The sequence below is a fragment of the Aquarana catesbeiana genome, linkage group LG01, assembly GCF_042186555.1.
Source record: "Aquarana catesbeiana isolate 2022-GZ linkage group LG01, ASM4218655v1, whole genome shotgun sequence".
NCBI classification, from domain to species: domain Eukaryota; kingdom Metazoa; phylum Chordata; class Amphibia; order Anura; family Ranidae; genus Aquarana; species Aquarana catesbeiana.
The window spans coordinates 335,086,685-335,113,407 of NC_133324.1; the positions used below are offsets into that span (position 1 = coordinate 335,086,685).

Below are 26,723 nucleotides of genomic sequence, written 5' to 3' on the forward strand. Positions count from 1 at the left end.
TCGCCTCGACTACTGCAACTCCCTTCTCATTGGCTACATAGTCTACCACCTCTTCAATCCATCATGAATGCTGCTGCTAGACTCATCCACCTTACCAATCGCTCTGTCTCTGCTACCCCTCTCTGTCAATCCCTCCACTGGCTTCCGGTCGGTCAAAGAATTTAATTCAAAATACTAACAACTACGTACAAAGCCATCCACACTTTAGCCCCCAGCTACATCACTAGCCTAGTCTCTAAATACCAACCTACTCATTCTCTTCATTCCTCTCAAGACCTTCTGCTCTCTAGCTCCCTCATCACCTCCTCCCATGCTCGCCTCCAGGACTTTTCTAAAGCCTCTCCAATCCTATGGAATGCCTTACCCCAATCTGTCTGCTTATCTCCTACTCTCTTAGCTTTTGGACAATCCCTGAAAACCCTTCTCCTCAGAGATGCCTACCCTACCCACACCTAACAACAGTTTTTTAATTTTCTCCAACAGCTCACCCCTCACAGTTATTACCTTTTGTTTCCACTTGACCCTCCCTTCTAGATTGTAAGCTCTAACGAGCAGGGCCCTCTGATTCCTCCTGTATTGATTTGTATTGTAAGTGTACTGTCTGCCCTCATGTTGTAAAGCGCTGCGTAAACTGTTGTTGTAATAATAATAATAATAATAATAATAATAATAATAACTTTTCCAGCGCTTAGGTATAATATTAATCCCAATTAAACTAAGCAGATGCTATAATGATACAAAACATTATAAAGGGTAAGCAAAAAGATCTAATAAATAGTCCTTCAAGTTTAAGCAGCGCTAAAACATTTAAAACACAATAAATCAATTGATAGTATGTGAATCCAGGTGAGGGACAAATTGGAATATCTGTGTGACAGTTCATATAAAAAACAGCTGTTTGGACGTTTGACCATCACCACACCAAATGATTCCGCTCCCTTAGGAGTTGTACTCACCGAATTCCCAATTAACAATCGCCTTTGCATGTATATTAAGTCTTTACGATTGCTGCCAAAAGAACATCAGCCCGGATCTCCAATAATGATCAACCAAAGGATATCAAATGTTCTGGTTCTATGATTCGCTCAGATTAAGCAAGCCAGAAACCTTTTAAGCAGCTCGGGCACAAGGAAGGAAAAGAATCCTCATAGTGTGAAACTGTAAAACTTTTATTCAAAATAAACCCCTTCCCTTATGCCAATGCACTTACAAACATAATATCAAAAGCATTCAGTATAAAATATTGCACTGTGTATTCAGTTCCGATACACTCACCACCTCTCGTGGAGATATGATCGTCCGTGGTGGTTCCCGGGAGGGGATCGAAGCCAGTGACAGATGCAGCAAGCAAGCAATATATTTCCGTTCGATAATGTAAACAGTTATTTAATCGATGAACTCCAATACATTATTCATTCTGCGAACATTATTATTTCAAATGTGTCAGCACCGCAGAAAAAATTGTTACCTAATATGACCCAAATTCTAAAATATTACAAGAAAAAAATATATTAATAATAATAAGAAAAAAACGTATATTTGTTTTAAAATTGTGACATAAGTTTTAAAATTGAAAATTGGTTCTAAAATATTCAAATTATATTGAACCTCACATAAATGAAACATTTTAAGTGTAAATAAGTTAAAATAAACCTAAAATAAAATTAATTCAAGAGACTGGATCATAAACCTATAAAATTTAATAGTATTTTAATTCCCACACTCAAAACCACCTCTCTAAACCAACCCTCAGAGGGGCGTCCACCCTAAAGGGAAACCCAAATGGGAAGGAGGGGAGGGGGAAGGGTACTGTTCGTACATTCATGACTAACAGGACAAATTTGAATAACTATATTCCTCATGTATTCTTTTTGCTTGTACAGACAAGCATATGTCCATTATGTTAGATGTAAGAAGTAAAAAATGAATGAATGTATTAGTGGTTAACCCACTTTTATTCACATGACTGAAATAGCTTATGATAACTAGGGATTATATATCAGACACCTATACGGTAATATACCATGTAACGTGAACTCGATCAATAATCACTAATAAAGCAATTAAGATCGAGTTCAATATTCAAACCTGCAGGTTGGAGAGTATTAGTGAGCTATATCCATTTAGTCTCACACTTGGATATCTCTCTTACCATATTTGAACCTTTCCATGTAGGGCTTAGTTTCTCTATGCCCCAGAACAAAAGACCTGAAGGGTTTCTACTGTGTCTGCGTCTGAAATGGAGTGACAGACTATGATCCTTGAATCCAATCAGGATGTTATAAATGTGTTCTGAGACTCATTTGGCCAGAGTTCTTTTTGTGCAGCCTATATCCATAAGACCGCACGGGCACTGTAACGCATAAACCACGCGTGTAGAGTTGCATAAAATAAATTAATTAATATTGAACTCCCTGCCATTCGCCATGGAAATAAAAGACGCTAATCCTCTAATATGCGTGTTGGTCTGTTGGCACACCTTACATCTTCTGCAGGCATAAAAGCCATTCCTATCCCAAAACATTCTCGGTTTTTGGGGTTGATCTAACACTTTTTTTAACAACTCTATCCCCGAAAGAAGGTGTCTACCTATAAATGAACATTGGTTCCTTAGGTAATGCTTTCTTGAGGATTTTGTCCATACTTAGAATCTTCCAGTGTTTTTTTAATATCTCCTCTACCTCTCTAAATTGAAAATGGAAGTTACTGATGAATCCCCACTCTTGTCTCTCATCTTTAACTCTCTCTTTGTCTTCCAAACACAGGGTTTGTGAAAATATTCCCACTTGTTGAATTGTTGAATCCAAAACATCTGCTTGATATCGTAGCCAGGTTGGGTGGTGACCGCTATGTATCGACAAATAACTATTTTGATCTGAAGATTTGAAATATATCTTAGTAATTAGTTGTTTCGACTGTTTCAAAACAGTGACATCCAAATAATTAACCTGATCTCTACTGTAATGTAATCTAATTGGATGTTATTAGGATTAGAGTTTAAAAAGCTCATTAAAGCCTTTAATGACTGTTCCGTGCCTGCGCAGACCAGGAACAGGTCATCAATGTACCTCTTAAAAAACAGAAGTTCGGTCCTCCTTTGGGCATAAATAAATTTGTCCTCCCACTCACTCATAAAGAGGTTGGCTAGACTGGGCGCAAATTTTGCGCCCATTGCAACCCCCCTCTTCTGAGTGTAGAAATGACCACCGTACCAGAAGTAGTTTGGTGTCAGGCAGTACTCAAGTACCATCCTTAAAAACTTCTTTGGAATATAAGGAATATCTTCCCTCTGGCTAAACGCCCAGTTGAGGGCTAGCAGTGCATCGTCGTGCTGTATGATAGTATACAACCACAATACATCTGCCGTTACCATATAAATCTCAGCTTCCTCCAGGAGCTTGATTTTACTAAGACACAAAAGAAAATCCTTGGTGTCCTTGAGATAAGCTTTGGTGCTAGTCACACTAGGCTGCAAAAAACAATCTAGGTACTGTCCCAATCTAGCCGAGACCGAACCTATATTGTTCACAATAGGTCAGGCTGGGGGATTAGACATATTTTTATGAACCTTCAGGAGGGTGTATATTGTTGGTATGCGACTAAAACTTGGTACCAGGTATCTTTTTTCTTTTTTGTTAATACCTGGTTATCAAACCCATAATACACAAGATTCATTAAGTCCTGCCTATACTCTCTGGTAGGATCTCCCTTTAAACGAGTATATGTATTCTCATCTGTTAACATCTCTGTTAATTGGGAGTGATAAAATTCTTTAGTCAAAATAACCACACCTCCCCCTTTGTCTGCTGGGCGGACAATGATGTCCTTCCGTTCTTCCAAGGCACTGATCCCGTCTTGTATATATCTTGGATTCGTGTTCTGTTTGGGAACAATTTTGTCCAAGTCCTTCAAAGCTAGTTGTTTGAATACCTATATGGTGTTAGAATTTAGAGGGAGGAGTAAATAATGATTTATTCCTCAAGCCACTATCCACTCCTACCGTGACATTTTCCAAAGGCCTACTAGGTTGGTTACTCAAAAAATACTTTTTCATATTTATTTTTCGTATTCGTATTTATGAATATTAATGTAGACATTAAATTTATTTATGGATTTTTTTGTGGAACATTTCAAACCTGTGTTTAGAATATTCATCTCTTTATCTGTTAAAGAAATGTTGGTAAGATTGTAAATCCCTGTTATTCTGTTTCCCTTCTCCTTTTGCTCTTGGACTCTTCACCCTACCCTACAACCTCTCATTGGTTTAGGTTCCTTTGTTCCCCTACCTGTTATGGGTAAGGTTTTTCCATCTCCGGGAGGCGGAGATGGAAAGGATATATGTTAATGGATAGAGCTTTTGATTGTGCAATTGCCCTCTAATATACCAAGTTTTTATTATTATTATTGTTGTTGCTTAAGGTCTACGAAATACATTATATTAACTAATTAGGAATTGATATGTGAAGCTCTTCATATGTATGGGCACGTATTTCATTTTGGTAACTTTGGGGGAGAGCGGTGACAATGGCTTTCTTTTGAACAGGCACTGACATGTTGATCTGCTTGTTTTGGCGGCCACCATTCCCACAGTTTACGAAAATGGCTGTTTGACCCTTGGTAGATATCACTAATAGGGTTGTATAGTGTGAGTTTGATCGTTTCATGGTGGGAACCACTGAGGATCGTGCACCAATATGCAGAAGGGGTTAATTTACAATACTGGTGGGCTATACAGTTGCAAGTCCGTGCCGTGTGGGCCACGCCTATTGACAAAGATGGAATGATGAAACGCATCTAGGCGTGACCACATGGCTTTCTGCATCTGTCACTGGCTTCGATCCCCTCCGGGAACCACCACGGACGATCATATCTCCACGAGAGGTGGTGAGTGTATCGGACCTGAATACACAGTGCAATATTTTATACTGAACGATTTTTATATTATGTTGGTGTAACAACACCCCGAGTATGAAAGGGGTTAAAGCCGTTTAGGACATTCCATTTCCGAACACAAGGGCAGTTACGGAACACTCCAATCAGCCGAACAAGAAACCCATACAAATAATTCTTCCCCCCCAAGTACGAGACAAGGCTCTGTACGGAGGGTCAAACAGAAATCAGACTCTTTATTAGAACCAAAATTACAAGTCTTTATATACAGTTAAAGAGGAGGTTCCTACCTCCTGCTCATATTACTCTAAAAATACACCTGTAGCCAGAAACCTAATTAACATGAGCTAATTTACAAAATCATTTACCCAGACTAGGTGACTCAGAGACATGACCTTTAGGACAGACTTGCCGTCTTTTAGTTCAGAAGACACAATCAACATTATCATAAGTATAACACAGGACACCTTCACACAATAGCAGAAGCTAATTACAATTAACAATACAAACAGTGATCTCCCCCCTCCTCAGCCTAGTAGGCAACAAACTATAGTATGAGTAGACTGTCCGAGTCCTACCCAGTTCTAGAGGCCAATGTTGAGTTCAGAATCAAACAACCCAAGAATAGTCTTTACATATATTCTTGAGAGATATTGTTAATGAATATTACTGTCCCATTTGAAGTAATCCAATCATATTCTCAGGGTTCATTCTTTTCTAGGTCACCCTGTGCCCAACAGTGACTCCCGTCACAGTTGGTAAGTGCACTGGCATAAGGGAAGGGGTTTATTTTGAATAAAAGTTTTACAGTTTCACACTATGAGGATTCTTTTCCTTCCTTGTGCCCGAGCTGCTTAAAAGGTTTCTGGCTTGCTTATTCTGAGTGAATCATAGGACCAGAACGTTTGATATCCTTTGGTTGATCGTTATTGGAGATCCGGACTGATGTTCTTTTGGCAGTGATCGTAAAGGCTTAATATACAGTACATGCAAAGGCGATTGTTAATTGGAAATTTGCAATTCCTAATTGAGTGGAATCACTTAGTGTGGTGATGGTCGAACATCCAAACAGCTGATGTTTTTTATATGAACTGTCACACAGTTATTTTGAACTATCCCTCACCTGGATTCACATACTATCCATTGATTTATTGTGTTTTAAATGTTTTAAATGTTTTAGCGCTGCTTAAGCTTGAAGGACTATTTATTAGATCTTTTTGCTTACCCTTTATAATATCTTGATAGTTAGTGTAATTTAATCTTAGTATAAATACAGCTGTTCTGTGAAGCCCTTTAGAGGTTTGTTAGAGAACCTTAGTGAACAAACAGCATCATGAAGGCCAAGGAACACACCAGACAGGTCAGGGATAAAGTTGTGGAGAAGTTTAAGGCAGGGTTAGGTTATAAAAAAATATCCCAAGCTTTGAACATCTCATGGAGCACTGTTCAATCCATCATCCGAAAATGGAAAAAGTATGGCACAACTGCAAACCTACAACGACATGGCCGTCCACCTAAACTGACAGGCCGGGCAAGAAGAGCATTAATCAGAGAAGCAGCCAAGAGGCCCACGGTAACTCTGGAGGCGCTGCAGAGATCCACAGCTCAGGTGGGAGAATCTGTCCACAGGATAACTATTAGTTGAGCACTCCACAAATCTGTCCTTTATGGAAGAGTGGCAAAAAGAAAGCCATTGTTTAAAGAAAATCATAAAAAGTCCCGTTTGCAGTTTACAAGAAGCCATGTGGGGGACACAGCAAACATGTGGAAGAAGGTGCTCTGGTCAAATGAGATCAAAATTTAACTTTTTGGCCTAAAAACAAAACGATATGTGTGGCCCGAAAACTAACACTGCACATCACCCTGAACACACCATCTCCACCGTGAAACATGGTGGTGGCAGCATCATGTTGTGTGGATTCTTTTCTTCAGCAGGGACAGATAAGCTGGTCAGAGTTGATGGGAAGATGGATGGAGCCAAATACAGGGCAATCTTAAGCCCCATACACACTATCAGATTTTCTGCTGATTTTTTCCTTCAGATTTACCAAAACCATATAATATGAGGTCAAACTTTAGAAGTTTCAATTTGTATGCAATCAGGCAGGCCCTTGCACTACATGGTTTTGGTAAATCTGAAGGAAAAAATCAGCAGAAAATCTGATAGTGTGTATGGAGCTTTAGAAGAAAACCTGTTAGAGTCTGCAAAAGACTTGAGACTGGAGCGGAGGTTCACCTTCCAGCAGGACAACGATCCTAAACATACAGCCAGAGCTACAATGGAATGGTTTAGATCAAAGCATATTCATGTGTTAGAATGGACCAGTCAAAGTCCAGACCTAAACCCAATTGAGAATCTGTGGCAAGACTTGAAAATTGCTCTTCACAGACACTCTCCATCCAATCTGACAGAGCTTGAGCTATTTTGCAAAGAAGAATGGGCAAAAATGTCACTCTCTAGATGTGCAGAGCTGGTAGAGACATACCCAAAAAGACTTGTAGCTGTAATTGCAGCGAAAAATGGTTCTACAAAGTATTGACTCAGGGGGGCTGAATACAAATGCATGCCACACTTTTCAGATATTTATTTGTAAAAAAATTTGAAAACCAGTTATCATTTTCCTTCCACTTCACAATTATGTGCCACTTTGTGTTGGTCTATCACATAAAATCCCAATAAAATACATTCACGTTTTTGGTTGTGACATGACAAAATGTGGAAAATTTCAAGGGGTATGAATACTTTTTCAAGGCACTGTATATACAGTGTGTGTGTATATACAGTATCTCACAAAAGTGAGTACACCACTCACATTTTTGTAAATGTTTTATTATATCTTTTCAAGTGACAACACTAAAGAAATGACACTTTTCTACAATGTAAAGTAGTGAGTGTACAGCTTGTATAACAGTGTAAATTTGCTGTCCCCTCAAAATAACTCAACACACAGCAATTAATGTCTAAACTGCTGGCAGCAAAAGTTAGTACACCCCTAAGTGAAAATTTCCAAATTGGGCCCAAAGTGTCAATATTTTGTGTGGCCACCATTATTTTCCAGCACTGCCTTAACCTTCTTGGGCATGGAGTTCACCAGAGCTTCACAGGTTGCCACTGGAGTCCTCTTCCACTCCTCAATGATGACATCACGGAGCTGGTGGATGTTAGAGACCTTGCGCTCCTCCACCTTCCAATTAAGGATTCCCCACAGATGCTCAATAGGGTTTGGGTCTGGAGACATGCTTGGCCAGACCATCACCTTTACCCTCAGCTTCTTTAGCAAGGCAGTGGTCATCTTGGAGGTGTTTTTGGGGTCGTTATCATGTTGGAATACTACCCTGCGGCCCAGTTTCTGAAGCGAGGGGATCATGCTCTGCTTCAGTATGTCACAGTACATGTTGGCATTCATGGTTCCCTCAATGAACTGTAGCTCCCCAGTGCCGGCAGCAATCATGCAGCCCCAGACCATGACACTCCCACCACCATGCTTGACTGTAGGCAAGACACACTTGTCTTTGTACTCCTCACCTGGTTGTCGCGACACACGCTTGACACCATCTGAACCAAAAACGTTTATCTTGGTCTCATCAGATAACAGGACATGGTTTCAGTAATCCTGAAAACTGTTTGCGGGCTTTCTTGTGTATCATCTTTAGAAGAGGCTTCCTTCTGGGACGACAGCCATGCAGACCAATTTGATGCAGTGTGCGGCGTATAGTCTGAGCACTGACAGGCTGACTCCCCCACCACTTTAACCTATGCAGCAATGCTGGCAGCACTCATATGTCTATTTCCCAAAGACAACCTCTGGATATGACTCTGAGCACGTGCACTCAACTTCTTTGGTTGACCATGGCGAACCTGTCCTGTCAAACCGCTGTATGGTCCTGGCCACCATGCTGCAGCTCAGTTTCAGGGTCTTGGCAATCTTCTTATAGCCTAGGCCAACTATGTAGAAAAACAATTCTTTTTTTCTGATCCTTAGGGAGTTCTTTGCCATGAGGTGCCATGTTAAACTTCCAATGACCAATATGAGAGAGTGAGAGCGATAAACCAAATTTAACACACCTGCTCCCCATTCACACCTGATACCTTGTAACACTAACGAGTCACATGACAACAGGGAGGGAAAATGGCTAATTGGGCCTAATTTGGACATTTTCACTTAGGGGTGTACTCACTTTTGTTGCAAGTGGTTTAGACATTAATGGCTGAGTGTTGAGTTATTTTGAGGCAACAGCAAATTTACACTGTTATACAAGCTGTACATTCACTACTTTACATTGTAGCAAAGTATCATTTCTTCAGTATTGTCACATGAAAAGATATAATAAAATATTTACAAAAATGTCAGAGGTGTACTCACTTTTGTGAGATACTGTGCTTGTATATATACATATATATATATATATATATATATATATATATATATACACATATATATATATATATATATATATATATATATATATATATACACACACACAGTATATACAGAAAAAACGCATTCACTTATTCCTAAAAAAGCAAGCGCTTCCCCAGCTGGTCAGTGTCAAACTGAGGGATATTTGCTGTTACAGATAAGTACAAGTCCATCCCAGTTAGTTTTGGGCATGAAACAATTATGTTCCAGAAGTTATTGTCATTTGAAATGCATTTCTCTAACAAAATGTAACTAGGCTAATTACTAGTTAGTTTCTGTAGGTTGTACATTGCTCCTTGCCTTAGGATACCCTTACACAGGCAGAATAGGCTAGTTAAGACTTCATGTCAGCCATAGAAGCCATAGAAGCCGTAAATGACAACTGCCTTGGCTGCCCAAGGTGATAGACACTGGTACTGTCCATCACTCAGGTGAAATAAAAATGATCACACAAGAGTTGCATCCATACTATGCTGCACTTATAAAAAAATTGCAACTTCCATCTTGACTATTTAAAGTGGTTTTAAAAAAAAAATACCTGCAAGACAAATCATAATGAGCTAGTATGCATAGCATACTAGCTCATGATGAAATACTCACCTGAGATCGAAGCCCCCGCAGCGGTCCCAGTACACAGCTCCGGCCAGCGACAATGCTCCAGGAGTTACTTCTGGGTATCGCGGGCTCCGGCGCCGTGATTGGCCGGAACCACGATGACGTCACTTCCGCGCATGTGCGCCGGAGCCGCTGGTAACAGCACACTAGCTGAAGCAACGTCACAAATGAGCCATTGCTTCAGTGCACATGTGCCGATGACGTTGGCACATGCTGATACAGGGGATATCCAGGGTAGCTACAGGTAAGCCTTATTATAGGCATACCTGTAGTAAAAAGTGGATTGTAATGCCGCGTACACACTAGCGGAATTTCTGTCAGAAAGAGTCCGATGGGAGCTTTTCATTGTATATTCCGACCATGTGTATGCCCCATCGGACTTTTTCTGTCAAAAATTCAGACGGACTTAGATAGAGAACATGTTCTAAATATTTTCGGACGGAACAAATTACTATCGGAAAAAACGCTCATCTGTATGCTGTTCCGACGCACCAAAAACGACGCATGCTCTGAAGCAAGTACGAGACGGAAGCTATTGGCTACTGGCTATTGAACTTCCGTTTTCTAGTCCCGTCGTACGTGTTGTACGTCACCGCGTTCTGGATGGTCGGAATTTGGTGTGACCGTGTGTATGCAAGACAGCTTGAGCGGAATTCCGTCGGAACTCCATCATACAAACCTTCAGAGTATTCCGACGGCAAAACCAGTCGTGTGTACAGGGCATTAGGGTTTACAACCACTTTAATATACTTAAGCATTTGATAGAAATTTCAGGTGTACAGAATGTGCCTATCTGATTGCTTGGAAAAATACTAAAGTCAACTTTTTAAATATTAACCAAGGCGAAAATTTCCCTTTTCTTTCTGTATAAAATTACCTGGGGACCCTGCCAGTGCAAGGCATTTTCTTCAACAGGGTGACAGTGCAGCCTGCAGAATTCCCTGCAGTGAAATAACTGCAGCATTGTTAATCTAATGATCCCTGCACAGTCACACAAGCAGAGTAGAAGGGTTCCTAATTAGCATAGTTACCACTGAGAACCATCCTTCCCAAAACTAGTGAGTTTTGGCCATGCTTACAGTATCTTCCCCCCTAAGGTGTTGTGATTGACAGCATAGCACTGCCCATACCACTTTGAGAGGAGGCCATTGGAAATCAGGGAGCTTCTATCTAGCCCAGCCCCTGAGATGACATAATGAAGGCTATGAAGAGGATTTCCAGCATAAGGTACTATAATTAAAAAAAGGAGTGGCCATAATTAGGGGAAAAGAGAGCTGAAGTAAAAAAAAATCACTATAGGTGTACTTTAAAGTGGTTGTAAACCCTCACATAACTTAACATTAATAAATCACCGGGACCAGATGGCTTGCATCCGAGGGTACTTAGGGAACTCAGTCAGGTGATTGCCAGACCGTTGTTCCTAATTTTTACAGACAGTCTATTGACTGGAATGGTTCCAGCTGATTGGAGAAAAGCCAATGTAGCACCAATATTTAAAAAGGGCCCAAAAAACATCCCTGGGAATTACAGACCAGTTAGCCTAACATCAATAGTATGTAAACTCTTGGAGGGGATGATAAGGGACTATATACAAGATTTTAGTAATAAGAATGATTTCATTAGCAGTAATCAGCATGGATTCATGAAGAATCGTTCTTGCCAAACCAATCTATTAACCTTCTATGAGGAGGTGAGTTGCCATCTAGATAAAGGAAGGCCCGTAGACGTGGTGTATCTGGATTTTGCAAAAGCATTTGACACAGTTCCCCATAAACGTTTACTGTACAAAATAAGGTGCGTTGGCATGGACCATAGGGTGAGTACATGGATTGAAAACTGGCTACAAGGGCGTGTTCAGAGGGTGGTGATAAATGGGGAGTACTCAGAATGGTCAGGGGTGGGTAGTGGGGTCCCCCAGGGTTCTGTGCTGGGACCAATCCTATTTAATTTGTTCATAAACGACCTGGAGGATGGGATAAACAGTTCCATCTCTGTATTTGCAGACGATACTAAGCTAAGCAGGGCAATAACTTCTCCGCAGGATGTGGAAATCTTGCAAAAAGACCTGAACAAATTAATGGGGTGGGCGACTACATGGCAAATGAGGTTCAATGTAGAAAAATGTAAAATAATGCATTTGGGTGGCAAAAATATGAATGCAATCTATACACTGGGGGGAGAACCTCTGGGGGAATCTAGGATGGAAAAGGACCTGGGGGTCCTAGTGGATGATAGGCTCAGCAATGGCATGCAATGCCAAGCTGCTGCTAATAAAGCAAACAGAATATTGGCATGCATTAAAAGGGGGATCAACTGCAGAGATAAAATGATAATTCTCCCGCTCTACAAGACTCTGGTCCGGCCGCACCTGGAGTATGCTGTCCAGTTCTGGGCACCAGTCCTCAGGAGGGACGTACTGGAAATGGAGCGAGTACAAAGAAGGGCAACAAAGCTAATAAAGGGTCTGGAGGATCTTAGTTATGAGGAAAGGTTGCGAGCACTGAACTTATTCTCTCTGGAGAAGAGACGCTTGAGAGGGGATATGATTTCAATTTACAAATACTGTACTGGTGACCCCACAATAGGGATAAAACTTTTTCGCAGAAGAGAGTTTAATAAGACTCGTGGCCACTCATTACAATTAGAAGAAAAGAGGTTTAACCTTAAACTACGTAGAGGGTTCTTTACTGTAAGAGCGGCAAGGATGTGGAATTCCCTTCCACAGGCGGTGGTCTCAGCGGGGAGCATTGATAGCTTCAAGAAACTATTAGATAATCACCTGAATGACCGCAATATACAGGGATATGTAATGTAATACTGACACATAATCACACACATAGGTTGGACTTGATGGACTTGTGTCTTTTTTCAACCTCACCTACTATGTAACTATGTAACATATACCCAGTGAAGTGAATAGATTTAGATGATACACAGAGATGAAACAAATCTCCCTACATACATTTTCTACAGCTTTCTACACTCTTGAGAATGTGCAGATTGTGTTAGAAATTTTTCTTCCTGTTTCAGAAGTGGGTGTGGGGTCTGTGCATACACTGTGTGTGTGCTGATTGGAGGAAAGGCACACCCACTCCACATATGCAGAGAATTGAAGAAACATGCAGAGCTTAAGTGTGAATAGACAAGCTCTCTGCTATCTCTAAGCTGCCTTCCTGACACGAATTTCCAGCTGCTTTTATCTCCTGTGTCGGAGAACTTAGAAGTTATCGTGCTGAAAACAGAGGAATGGAGCAGCAGAAAGACACTGTACTTAGTGCTTTGGAGAAAAATAAGTAAACACTACAGACATATGTGCCTAGGTCAGATTTCATGAAGGGGGTTTACAATAGACACGTGCACTGACAAAAAATTAGTTCGTTTTCGTTTCATTCGGTTTTTTTTGCTTTTTTCGGAAATTCGGAAATTCGAAAATTTGAAAATTCATAAATTCGGAATTCGGAAATTCGAAAATTCAGAATTCAGAAATTTCAAAATTCGGAAATTTGGAAATTCGAAAATTCGGAATTCAGAAAATCAAAAATTCAGAAATCCGAAAATTCAGATTTTCGAACTTCCGAAATTTTCAAATTTCCGAAATTTTCAAATTTTCTAATTTCTGAAATTTTCAAATTTTCAAATTTTCAAATTTCCGAAATTTTCTAATTTTCAAATTTCCGAAATTTTCTAATTTTCAAATTTCCGAAATTTTCTAATTTTCAAATTTCCGAAATTTTCAAATTTTCTATTTTCGAATTTTCAAAATTTGAAAATTTGGAAATTCGAAAATCTGAAAAAAAGAAAGAAAATCAGTAAAATTTGAAATAATAAAAAACTAATAATAACTATTAAATTATAGGTATTGAAATTTCCTTTCAAATTTGGCTGTTTGTGAACATAACGAATACAAATTTATCTGAAGTTATGAATTATCCAAAATAACGAATGCCGCATATAAACACATGGAATGGAACAAATGAATAATAAATAATTATAATAAAAAGGTTTTATTATTATTATTGTTATTTATTATTATTAGATCGTTACATTCCATTCTTTTAGATACGGCATTCGTTGTTTCAGATAATTCGTAACTTCGGATAAATTCGTACTCGTTACGTTCACTAACAACCAAATTTGAAAGGAAATTCCAATACCTATAATTTAATAGTTATTATTAGTTAGTTATTTCAGATTTTTGGATTTTCGAATTTTTGGATTTTCATTCTTTTGAATTTTCAGATTTTATTTCTTGTTTTCGGATTTTCAAATTTCCGAAATTCCGAATTTTCCGAATTTTCTCATTTTGAATTTTCCAATTTTCCAATTTCCGAAATGTTTGCATTTCCAAAATTTCCAATTTCCGAATTTCAAATTTCCGAAATTTCGAATTTACGAAATTTTGAATTTCCGAAATTTCACATTTTCACATTTCCAAAATTTCGAATTTCCAAAATGTCGAATTTCCAAAATTTCGAATTTCTGAAATTTCGAATTTCCAAAATTTTGAAATTCTGAATTTTTGTAAATTTGAAAATTCAGAAATTCAAAATTCCGAAATTGCAAAATTTCGGAAATTGAAAAATTCGTAAATTCCGAAATTTCAGAATTAAAGAATTTGTGAAAATTCGTTAAAAAACGAATTCGTAACTAAACGAATTGCACATGTCTCATTTACAACCACTTTAATATACTGATGTAATAATAATTATATTATTGATCTATGTACATTACAAGGATTTTTAACAAACTTTGATTCCTATCTTTTGTTATTCTGAAGAAATCCTTGTGTGTTTGTCTGTGTCCATGTGGTAAGTGTATCTAATGGGAGTGGTTTCATAATTATAAACCAGCTGCTGCACCCGCAGGGCTCGAAAGAGAAAAATTGCAGGGCCTGCATCCATTTAGATTTGATTTCCTATCAGGAGTATCGCACAAAAAATTACATTTTGTTGCAAGGGATGCCAGAAATCATACATTTTTAATGCAGACTTCTGGGAAAATCAGTGAGTCAATCACACAAGCAGGAAATAACATACCTGGGGGCGTTCTGTAGACATTCTGTGTACAGAACACCTCCAGGTTGCCATGTTGCATTGCATTTTACAAAATATTACAGAGTTGCAGATTGAAAAGGAAAGGTAATTTTTATTAACATTCAATTACAATATGAACGGGTTGCAATTTTGATGCAGTGCAGAATCTGCAACAAATTCGCTGTAAATTTGCACCGCATCTAGTGTGAACCGAGGCTAAATCTTCAAATTTCACAATAGAAGCACTAAAATGTTTTTTCCTGCTTACTTTCTATTGCAGCAGCTTGTCAGTCCTCTGCCAATAAATACACAGCAGGTATTTCTATGCTGTTAGAAATCAACTGAAACTTGACTTTAAAGTGGATGTAAATCCCCCCAAATTTTTTTTTATTAAGACTCTGTATATATCTGTTACAGCAGAGGATGTCATTTCATCTGTGCCTAGTCTTGCCACGAAGAGTTAATCCAGCTCTGAGCAATCCTCTTATCTTTCTTAAAAAAGTAAGATAAAAATGGACACACAGAGAAATAGTAGTCAGTTCCTCCTCCTTGCTGTGAGTGACAGGTGATTTCCTTATCTCATGCACAAGTGTGAGAGAGGCATTCTGTGTACTTCACATCCCCCCTCCTTTCTTCTCCAGTTCTCCCAGGATTGGCTGCTCCACACCTCAGCATGATTGGGCATGCTGAAGTCATGTGGTGACTTTCCTGGGTTTTGACTGGATGTTAGTGATCATGGGGCATAATCCACAAGACCAGCAGAAGTTCAGTGTAAGAAATATCGATGCCTGGCGAAGGGAATGTAGAGGTGAGCGTTGAGTTTACTGACATCACAACTCCACCCACTGAGCCCTGAACAACAGACCTGCCCACAGAATTCGGAGTATTGCAGGGCTCCAAACAGCTAAAGGGGAGGTATTTGACAAGAAGGGATACATGCAGGAGGCATGTATATCCTTATAGATAAGGACTATGGAAGTAATTTAGAAATGATGAGAGTGGGTTTACATCCACTTTAACCACTTGTACTCTGGAAAATGTACCCCCTTCATAACTAAGCCATTTTTTGCAATACGGCACTGCTTTATTTGAACTGACAATTGCACAATCATGCAACACTGTACTGTGTAAATAAAATTCATGTATTTTTTTCCCCACAAATAGATCTTTCTTTTGGTGGTATTTGGTCACCACTGCGTTTTTTATTTTTAGCGCTATAAACAAAAAACCACTGAAACTTTGAAAAAAAAAATATTTTTTACTTTCTGCTATAAATCATATCCAATAAAAAAAATTTAAAAAATCGAAGTCCTTTATCAATTTAGGCCAATATGTATTCTGCTACATATGTTTGCTAAATATCAATAAGCGTATACTGATTGGTTTGCGCAAAAGTTATAGCACCTACAAACTATGGTATATATACAGGAATTTTTATTCATTTATTTATTTTTTTATACTAGTAATGGCAGGGATCAGCGACTTATAGTGGGACTGCTATATTGCAGCAGACAATCTGACACTAACTTACACTTTTGACACTTTGTGGGAACCAGTGACACCACTATAATGATCAGTGCTAAAAATATACACTACTACTATGTGGTGCTTTCACTGGGGGTGTGCTGGTTTTTATTCCCTGCTTTACAGGGAAACAAAATCCAGCACATCCACACTGACAGGACAGAGCTCTGCATTGTTTACACAGGCAGAGCTCTGTCCTGTCTTCCTCCTTGCCGATCAGCGGGTGCCGGTGGTCATCCATTGGCCGGCACCTGCTGATTGGCTAGTGCTGTGACTAATCACAGCACTAACAGCGGCGCACTTGAAGCCCCCTACCCGGAAGAGCAGAATAAAGTATATATACGCATATTTCTGCGCAGCTGGCCCGCACTGAAGCAGTACAACTACAGTGCATGGTCGACAACTGGTTATCGTCTTTATGGCAACATTTGAAAATGAATTACCTCTCAGTACAAGCAGTTAGAGAGGTCAGGGATGGGTTGTTTTAAAGTAGAGAGATTCCCTGGTTGTTATCAGGGTCACCAGAACTAGTGTCCCCATTGGAAGATTTCACCTCTATGCCTATTGTGCTAACAACGAAAAATGTGGGATATTCTTTCACTTTCACTCTAGGTGATAACTGCAAACAGGACAAACTGAATGCATGAATCTTGCTAATGGGGCACAGACAGCAATAAAAAATTGGCAAATGTTCTATTTCCTCTCTACTTCATCCAAAACTAACTAAAAAAAATGATTTTTTTTGCTTTGTCAAGGCATTTGTCTGATATATTCAACATTTAATTGTCTCTTAGCTAAAAACAAAACCTACCTTCTAGTGACAAGAATTGCTCAAAACTCCTTTGAGATAGGATCTCTTCTCCTAATAGTGTTACAAATGTCCGACAGGAGTAGCATCCATCAAAAATCAGTGTGTAATTAAAGGTAAAAAGATTAACCCGATTACTTGATTCAATTTCTATTCCATTTCGATAAAAACGATATCCATGGATTTGGGAAAAAGAAGAATTCAGTACGTCACATACTAGTTCTACTTGCAGAGTTTGGCTTTGAAGGCTGTAGGCATAACGCAACCTTGGCATTGGAGGCTGCTCTGAAAAACAGTTTATTACATGATATAGTGACAATTACACATATGAAAACAAATAACCTTATATCCTTATTAAAATACAGGCTTTATGACAGGGATTGGTTACATGTAAATTGAATAAGTACAGTTGAGATGAGCTGGGGGAAAGAATGCTTAGAATGAAAAAAGTCTAGAAAAGCTATGAGTGAATGTTAATGATTTTTTAAAACTAATGATAAGGTTAAAGAAGAACATGTTAAACCTTGCATGGGAACCAGTGCACATAATAGACATATGCAGAACGGCAAAATGTGTTTCTTTTTGTTTCAGATAGATTCGTTATGTTACTAATTTAGTTTTGTTTATTTGTCCCGAAATTTGTTTTGTTTAATTTAGTTTCGGAACGATTCAAAATCGGATCAGTTGAATTATATTTGACCAATTCGATTTCTGTGTGAAAAATAGCTGGAAGTTAAGGAGTAGGCCTGGAAGCCGGCCGTCGCATCCTTGTCAGCGTGAGGTCCCCCCCAACCCCCAACCCAAAGCACCTTTTTTCCATGTTGGTGGTGACAAGGGCCTCTTCCCCACAACCCTGGGTGGTGTTTGTGGGGTTCTGCGGGTAGGGGGCTTATCAGAATCTAGAAGCTCCCTTTAGGAAGGAGGTCCCCATACAGTGCCGTCACTGGGGGGGCCATGACCCCCCCAATATTATAGTGTGTCCCCCATGTGCCCCCCAAGCATACTCATTAAAACGGCCGGCGCTGCGGCTGTCCGACTCATCACTTGTCTGTCAGTCTCGGAGCCGCTGCCTCAAGGAAGTCAGGGCTAGGTGACGTCACAAGACGGCTGCTGGCTGCCGCCCGCCACTGTTGTTTATGGGAGTTGTAGTCTGCGTTGGTGGCTCCGCGCCGAAGCTCTCTGCTCCTGGTGGATGGAGTCTAGAGAGCAAGCCTGAGATAGCTACAACTCCCGGTCGCCGTGGTCGGATCTCTTGGAGCTGGACAGTGGACACACACGTGGCTGGCCTGGGCATGTTGCTGGTGGCTGCAGTACACTGTGAAGTGTGCACATGCCAGAAGTTGATCCCAGGAGACAGGAGCATCACCCACCCCCCTAGGACTGGAGGAGGCCATGCAAGGAGGAGGACCTGTCCTGCTGAGCACTGAGCCTGAGCTGGCAGCTGAGGTGAGAGACCCTGACACCCCCAGCTGACCCCCACATGATCATACCATCTATCTCCACCCCTATACACCTCATTTACCCTAACCCAGTGCCCACGGCCTGTAAATCCTGCTGGGAGCTGGTCACAGACCTGTGGGTCCTGCTGACCAGTCATCTGTGGGTCCTGCTGACTGCTGGCCATGGCCTACAGGCCAGCGGCCAGCAGGACCAACAGGCCAGCAGGACCCATAGGCTATTGTCCACTCCCAGCAGGACCCACAGGTCCGCAGCCAGCCTGTGGGTCCTGCTGGGAGCTGGCTGCGGACCTGTGGGTCCTGCTGGCCCCTAGCCAAGGGTGACCAGATGTTCCCAGTTTCCAGGGACAGTCCCCGGACTGAGGACACTGTCCCCATACCAAGTATGTCCCTGCAACCCTACCATGGGTCCAACTGGACCCATTGGGCTGCCATGGAGAGGAAGGGGGGGCAAGCGCCGTGGGATTACACAGATCTCCCACTTACAGACACGGCACGGTCGCTGTGTGTAGTCTATCATAGGAACCCGTCCGGGAGGTGGGACTTCGTATGACAGCGGCCGCCGGGTAAGTGGGAGATACCTGCTCTGTGTAATCCAGCGGCACTGCCCCCCCTTATCCTCTCCTCTCTCTAATCACCATGCACTGGTGAGGTTGTATTGATGGGCACTGGGGAGGCTGCTTTGATGGGCACTGGTGAGGCTGCAAAAATGGGCACTGATCAGGCTGCATTGATGGGCACCGGTGAGGCTGCAAAGATGGGCACTGGTGAGGCTGCATTGATGGGTACTGGTGAGGCTGCATTGATGACCTCTGGAGTGCATTCTATTCTTGTAATATATATAATTGCGTTTTATGGTTGGCTCCTCTACTTTTGTCCCTGTCCTCCCCCATGTGCCCCCCCCAAATATGATATCTGGAGACGCCATTGTCCCCAGATCCTGCCCCCCCATGTGAATGAGTATGGGGTACATAGTACCCATACCCATTGACCAAAAAAGTGGATAAAGACACAACACGAGTTTTTGACAAATCCTTTATCAAAAAATAAAAAAGTTCCCCACTGTAGATCCATTGTCAATCATGACGTCTGCCGTGCTGCTGGACCCGAAAAAAAAAAAATAAGGAAAAACCCCCCTGTTCTCACTGAAAGCTCCCGCCGGCTACCTGCTCCGCCGTCTGACATTTGTTAAATAGCTAAGGGGCCGAATCACCAGATGATGCCAGAGGATGACCTCGCCCCCTTGTGATGTCACAAGAGGCAGGCTCCCCTGCTGATGTCATTGGGTGACTCCTCCCCTTAGCTATTTAAGAAATGTCAGACGGTGGAGTAGGCAAATGGCGGAAGCCTTTGACGATACTTTTTTCCCCTCCAGCGGTGGCGGCGGATGGCATGATTGACGATCGATCTATACTGGGGGACATTTTTATTTTATTTAAATTATTTGAATTGTCAAAAACTTGTGTTGGGTCTTTCTTTACTTTTTAGATGAATAGGTAGGGGTATCCCATGAAGTGGGGAGGCAGAGCCCCAAAGCACCCCCCCATGTTGACAGCATGTGGCCTGGTATGGTTCGGGGGGGGGGCGTTCGCTCGTGCCCCCCTTTCCTGGCCTGCCAGGCTGCATACTATATTAAGGGTCTAGTATGAATTTTGGGGGGGACCCTACGCCGTTTTTTTTTTTTTACATTTTGGCAAGAGATTCCCCTTAAAATCCATAGCAGACCCAAAGGGCCTGGTATGGATTGTTGGGGGGGGGGGCACACTGTTTAATTTTCTGAATTTTTCATTACCGGCATTCTTTTGTTTACATTTCAGCATCTTAGCGGGAAAGCCCACTGGCAGCTAATGAATCATTGGTTGTTAAGGACATGGTGGCCGGCTTCCCGGCTTGCTCCTTAACAACAAGCTATTCTTCACACAGAATTAAAAACGGTCGATCATTTTTCAGCCGATCCGAATATGAATTGTTTTGAAAATTTGGAAATCGTTAGAAAACTAATATATGAAATGAAATTAAATGAATTTCAACTAAATTTATTACTATGTTATTCGGAGATTCCTATACATCCAAATAACCCAAAATTTGCCCGAATTTACATTCACACTGAAACAAATTGCACATGTGTAGCACATAACACTTGCCTTGTTAACATCTGTGCAGTGGGTGCCTCAGATACTTTACATATTGCATAGTTTTCCAATCTGTATCCTGCATAAAACCTTTCAAAAAATGAACACCCTATTCCATGACCTGATATAGAGGGAAAAAAAACACCCAAAGATATCCGTTTGGAAACCTACCAAATACCCCAAAATACCCATATCCAAAAGATTTAGATGGTCTATCAGTACCCAATCCCAGCTTATATTTTCTCACTTTCCAGCTCCAACATATTGTGGGCTGGGTCCTGGAAGACATACGGTTTTCAGCTTATATCATTCTTGAGTACCTATTTGGAGGTCTTATCCACTTACCACTATATACCAAAAATTCACTCCCAGTGCCCTACTGTACAACTTATGGGGAAGGTCTGTGAGACATGTACTGTAAATGCATCCTTCATACTGGAAGCTCCACAAGACCCGCTCACATATGTGCAAATGACTCACTACCAGAACTAACTTATTTTGTTTCTTGTTGTTGGCCTTGTGGTCATCTTACCTATCACAAGCAAAACTTCTTCTTTGGCGAGTTGAGATTGGATGATTCTTCCTGATATATTAACTGTATACTCACAGGAGTAATTTCCAGTGTTCTTTATCTGTAGTTCAGTATATCTCAGAACTCCAAAGTTATCAGATTCATATGTTGCCCTTCCATTTTGATAAAGTGTGATTCCAGTTACTGCTGAAGACTGTCCTTTGGGTAGTTGACATTGAAGGACTGCTGATTGATCTTTTATAAAGACATGTTTCTGGGGTGTCACAAAGAGCGATGGTGTGGGAGGTTGCTCTGGAAAATAAACCATTACATTGAACAGAACCAGTCAGTTCATTTCAGTAAATTGTTTTTTGCTTTACAGTTTGTAATTTACATAGACTTCCAGATGTTATACAATATATACCATAAACTTACAAGAAAGTATCTATACCAGTACCAAACAGTTCTAAAAACGACAAGATCTATGATACGTCTAAAGAGGCCTTGATTTAGGAAAGTTGGGGGGGCAAGCTGTCTCTTTTTTTATCATTTTTTTTACACATATAGGGGTCAATATATAAAATGTTCACTGTACAGATGTCACAAGTGTAGCGCTACCCCCTTAAGGGCCGCTGAATTTTTGGGTCCCCTTTGTAACCACATCCAGGCAACAGGAATTTTTAAAATTCACTGAGTAGTCAAAAAACAGTCCAGGGTGCTTTGTTTTGTTTTTAATTTATTGGGAATACATTTGGATAGGGTTGGTATGTATGGGATGCCCATAACTGTAGTTAAATGTAACCTGAGGACTAAAAATGGTTTCTGCTATCCAAAAATCACACGACTGTCCTCCCGTAGGGATCAGCTTGGCTGGTAAAGAAAGGATTTCAAACACTGAATGCAGGTGCTTTTCCTTTGTAGAAAAATGCCAAGGCACCTGTTTTCTCTTTAGAATCCCCAAGCAAGAGGTGTAGGGTAGCTGTGCTGGCTCGAAGCTGTCCCTCTGTAGATGGCTGGCTGGGTATTGCACCTGGCTGCTTCTCCTCTATAGGCTCTGGGGTGTAGTTGGTTAAGGTACTCACCCAGTCCCTTTAAAAGATCCTGTAGCTCATTTGATGACTGCTGAACAGGCCTCCTGGACAAGTCCCAATGGCTTCCAGGTTGACTCAGCTAAGCCTAGCTGAGGCTGAAAGGGTGAGGCTTCCTCTGCTGTTCGCTCTCTTCCTCTTTGACTCCTTCTTCTGGCTCCTTTTGCCTGGAGGCAGAGCTCCCCAGCACAGGGGTCCCCTCCCAGGTCACTGGGCTATGGACTCTGCTATCACGTAGCCAGGCTCCAGATGACTTATGGTCTATCTATCCACCTTCTGGGCCATCCTCACCCAGGGATTGGAGGATACTCCATAAATATTCAGGCCTCTTCTCTGCCCTTCTGCCCTTTAAGTTCTAGAACTCTCCAGGAGCTTCTAGAATCCATGAGGTGACAGAGACCCAGTCCTTGGAGCTCTGCCAATCTAACTCTCAGCAAATTAACCCTGGCTCCTCTGGCTACAGCAGGAGCCTCAACTAAATTTACCTACTGTACGCAGGGGGTGCATAAGCATAATATGTGTCCAAAATGCAGTATCATCCTGAAATATCTAAAAAACAACTGTATTATGGACACTAGATGGAGCTGAAGATTCTAGGAGATAAATGTAATACAAACAATATGGCAGACTTTCATGATTCCCATATGAATTCTTAAAACATCCGCACAGCAAATGTTTATTACATAGCCCCCTTAAAGAGGAAGTAAACCCTGATGGGTTTCACTTCCTCTTTATTCCCCTGCAAAGTAAAAGCATTGCATACTAGCCCATTGTGTGGCACTTACCTGCAAACGAGGCCCGCAATGTCCCCGCTGCTGGAAGCATCCATTTTCACCCCTCTTCCTTCTGGGGCCGTGGACTCCAGCTCTGTGACTGGCCGGAGCCGCGTGACGTCACTCTCGTGTGTGTGCACGGGAGCCCCCAGTCACAGCACACGCTGGGGAAAAACCGTCTCGGAGGGCTGTTTCTTCACTGCGCATGCGCTGATGACCTCATTGGCACACTACAAGGTAAATGTCTCCCAAACGGCGCACGTTTAGTAGATATTTTCAGTACATATAGGTAAGCCTTATTATAGGCTTACCTATATGTAAAAATGTCTCAAGGGGGTTTACAACCACTTTAAGGTATATCTTAAGCCAATATTTTTTTTTAAATAATAAGTTCACCTTTCTCAGCAGATTACATGTCACACACGTATTTAGGGTGTAGCATGTAACATGTTGAGCATCTACCATCTCTCTGCCAAATCCACCTCCTCGTTGTGACAGCGGGCGGGGGAAATTTTCCGTGCACCCACTGTCAGAATTTCAAAACAGCATGGCTTTGCAGGGCCTCACCCACACAGCCAGGTCATTCATTCACAGAGTTCTGTGAATGAATGCTACAAGTACCGTCAGCCATAGTGGCGGACTGCTTGTAGTTCTCAATGTAGTTCTCATCTGCGAGGGTGCTGGTGAGCGCTCTCATAGTCCATTGAGCTGCCTGTCAGTAACTGCCTGCCGATATCATAGGTATGGGCAGACATTGTACTGACAATCTGCAAGAGCCTGACATTGCACCCATAATCTGCTGATCACGGGTGCAATGCTCTACAGGCTCCCAAGGAAAAAAAATTAATAAATGCACATTTTTTACCTGAAAAAATTTGTATTTATATATTTTCTTTTCAATAATTTTTTTTTAATTTTAAGCAGAATACAAAAATGTATACTTGAAAATTATCAGATAATTGTCAAAATGAGGACTCATTAACCAAAGTGATCAGAGACCCTGACCGGCTGTACAGAAGAGCTACTACAAGAAGTTTCAGGCCTAGCAATCTGGGTCTATTTGTTAGCATGACCATTTCTCTAAGGCTATAAGCCCATAGATATCAACCACTAGGCACCCAAAAATTCCACCAATAGGAATAATTATCAAGTGACATTGCAGCAAGTTGTCGGTGATGCATATTTCCAGAACATGGTGAAATATAACATTAGCATCTGAAATGGATCCTGATACCTCAACCCAAGTGTAGCACCCTCTAGTGTGCTAGAAGGATAATACAGTTTTTTTTTTTGAGAATGGGTTAATTTCCAGGCTTAGCTGGTAGCATCTCATAAGTTTCCTACGCCCCATCCAAGTTTAATTCCCCTCATTAAAACATAAAAAACAAGTGCAAGGACTACCTCCATCTCTCTGAGCAAGTGAGGAGTGTGTGCCTGGTTGGACAGGGTGAAAGACAGACCACTACATTCAGTAGCTCCTACAGGGGTACCGCTACATTTGGGGGCTCAAGCCTTGACGTCTGTTCACAGGAAACCTGCCAGCCTTTGCCCCTAGCAACCAAAGTTGAACGAGCCGGGGAATTGCACTTTGTTCTGCCAATTTAGGAATTGAACCCAGGGGAAAGATTTATGTGCTTTGCCTGCATTCAGTAATATAGCATTGAGTGCCGACTCCCATACCAACCAGCGGGAGCCATTTGCCAAGTTATTGCTGCCCTGCTTACCCAGTTGCCCAAACGCAGGTGGGACTGACACTTGTGCTAAACCTGCAAAATCAGTAACTTTCTACCATGTGCTGTCACCCATGGCAACCACGGCGGGTGATCGCACTCATGGATTATAAATATGTTCAGCACTCTGCTATTGCTGGACATCCTGAACTTTTGCTCCAAACTCCTATATTATACAATAAAGTGTCCCTGGTAGTGTCTACTGTTGCCTGTGGAGATCGGGGTCAGCCTGCGGGTGACTGTGGGCGGGACTGTACTAATAGTGGGTGGTTATGACTGAGGCCCTATAGGCTGAAACGCGTCAACTGACTTAATCTGCGTTTGTTCGCTGTGGCTATTTAATAAAATGAAGACATTTTAAGACCAACAACCAGAGTGCGGATCATTTTTTCTACTGTGCTAGTAGTGCTCCCTTCAGTGAGACATGGGTTACAAATACCGGGAAAGTCATTTGCCCTCAGTTGCTTGGGCACAGTCGGTGCCGAGCGACATGCCCAGACAAGTCCTGCTAGTTCCAGTGTGCCTGCAAACTTCAGTTTGTCTAACAAGGGGTTACAGCAGCACGCTGGGGGAGGGGCCTACCTACCTGTTTCACAGACGCCAGCCTGTCTGGAAGCAAGGGGGTGGTGCCACGCCCTAGAGGAGACCCAGTGTTCCCTACTAGCAGACACCACGAGGCGGAGGAACAAGATGGCGGAGGATGCTCGTGTGTTTCCTGTGCTGACCTGGTTGCCTGAATTGCAGGAGTGAACATTGGTGGACACTGGTGTCCGGTTGGAGCATCGCGGGGGATTCGCCCTCGGGATGATTGAGGGGATGGAGCGACTGTGCCTGCTGTGTCCAGAACACCGGATACTGACCACGGTGGTCAGTGCCTGGATTCGGTGCAGTCATTGTGGTGAACCACTCACCCAGCTTGCATCCAGCCAGCAGGAACCACAGTACTACAATGTGGACCTGCATTAACCACTTAAGGACCGAGCCTCTTTCTGAGATTTGTTGTTTACAAGTTAAAAACAGTGTTTTATTTGCTAGAAAATTACTTAGAACCCCAAACATTATACATTTTTTTTCTAACACCCTAGAGAATAAAATGGCGGTCGTTGCAATACTTTCTGTCACACCATATTTGCGCATCAGTCTTACAAGCGTACTATTTTGGAAAAAATACACTTTTTTTAATTAAAAAATAAGACAACAGTAAAGTTAGCCCAAGTTTTTTTATACTGTGAAAGATAATGTTACGCCGAGTAAACTGATACCCAACATGTCACGCTTCAAAATCGTGGAATGGCAACAAACTTTTACCCTTGAAAATCTCCATAGGCGACATTAAAAAAATTCTGCAGGTTGCATGTTTTGAGTTACAGAGGAGGTCTAGAGCTAGAATTATTGCTCTCATTCTACCGATCGCGGTGATACCTCACATGTGTGGTTTGAACACCGTTTTCATATGCGGGCGCTCCTCGCGTATGCGTTTGCTTCTGCACGCGAGCTCGGCAGGACGGGGAGCGTTTAAATGTTTTTTTTTTCGGTAAGCGCTGGAGGGCACTGGAGAGCGGCAGGAGTGGGGGGCCCTCTCCCGCCACCGATAAAAGTGATCTTGCGGCGAGTCCGCCGCAGAGATCACCATTATCGGACCGCCTGCCGAAGAAGTGGATACCAGGGTTATGGCAGCTAGCTGCTGCCATAACAAAGATATCATTCTTCAAAGTTAGGACAGCCACCTCTGTTCCTGATA

General features: G+C 41.7%; 1 protein-coding gene across 1 annotated transcript in view; it reads right to left on the reverse strand.

Moving 5' to 3' along the window:
- The window catches only part of LOC141145199 (Fc receptor-like protein 5), a 346,484-nt gene that overhangs the window by 17,966 nt on the left and 301,795 nt on the right, over positions 1-26,723 (reverse strand). The window contains exons 7-8 of the mRNA XM_073631678.1: positions 21,413-21,703; positions 17,295-17,576 (exon numbers count right to left, since the gene is read on the reverse strand). Of these exons, the coding sequence (XP_073487779.1) occupies positions 17,295-17,576; positions 21,413-21,703 (573 nt within the window). The remainder of the gene's footprint in view (positions 1-17,294; positions 17,577-21,412; positions 21,704-26,723) is intronic.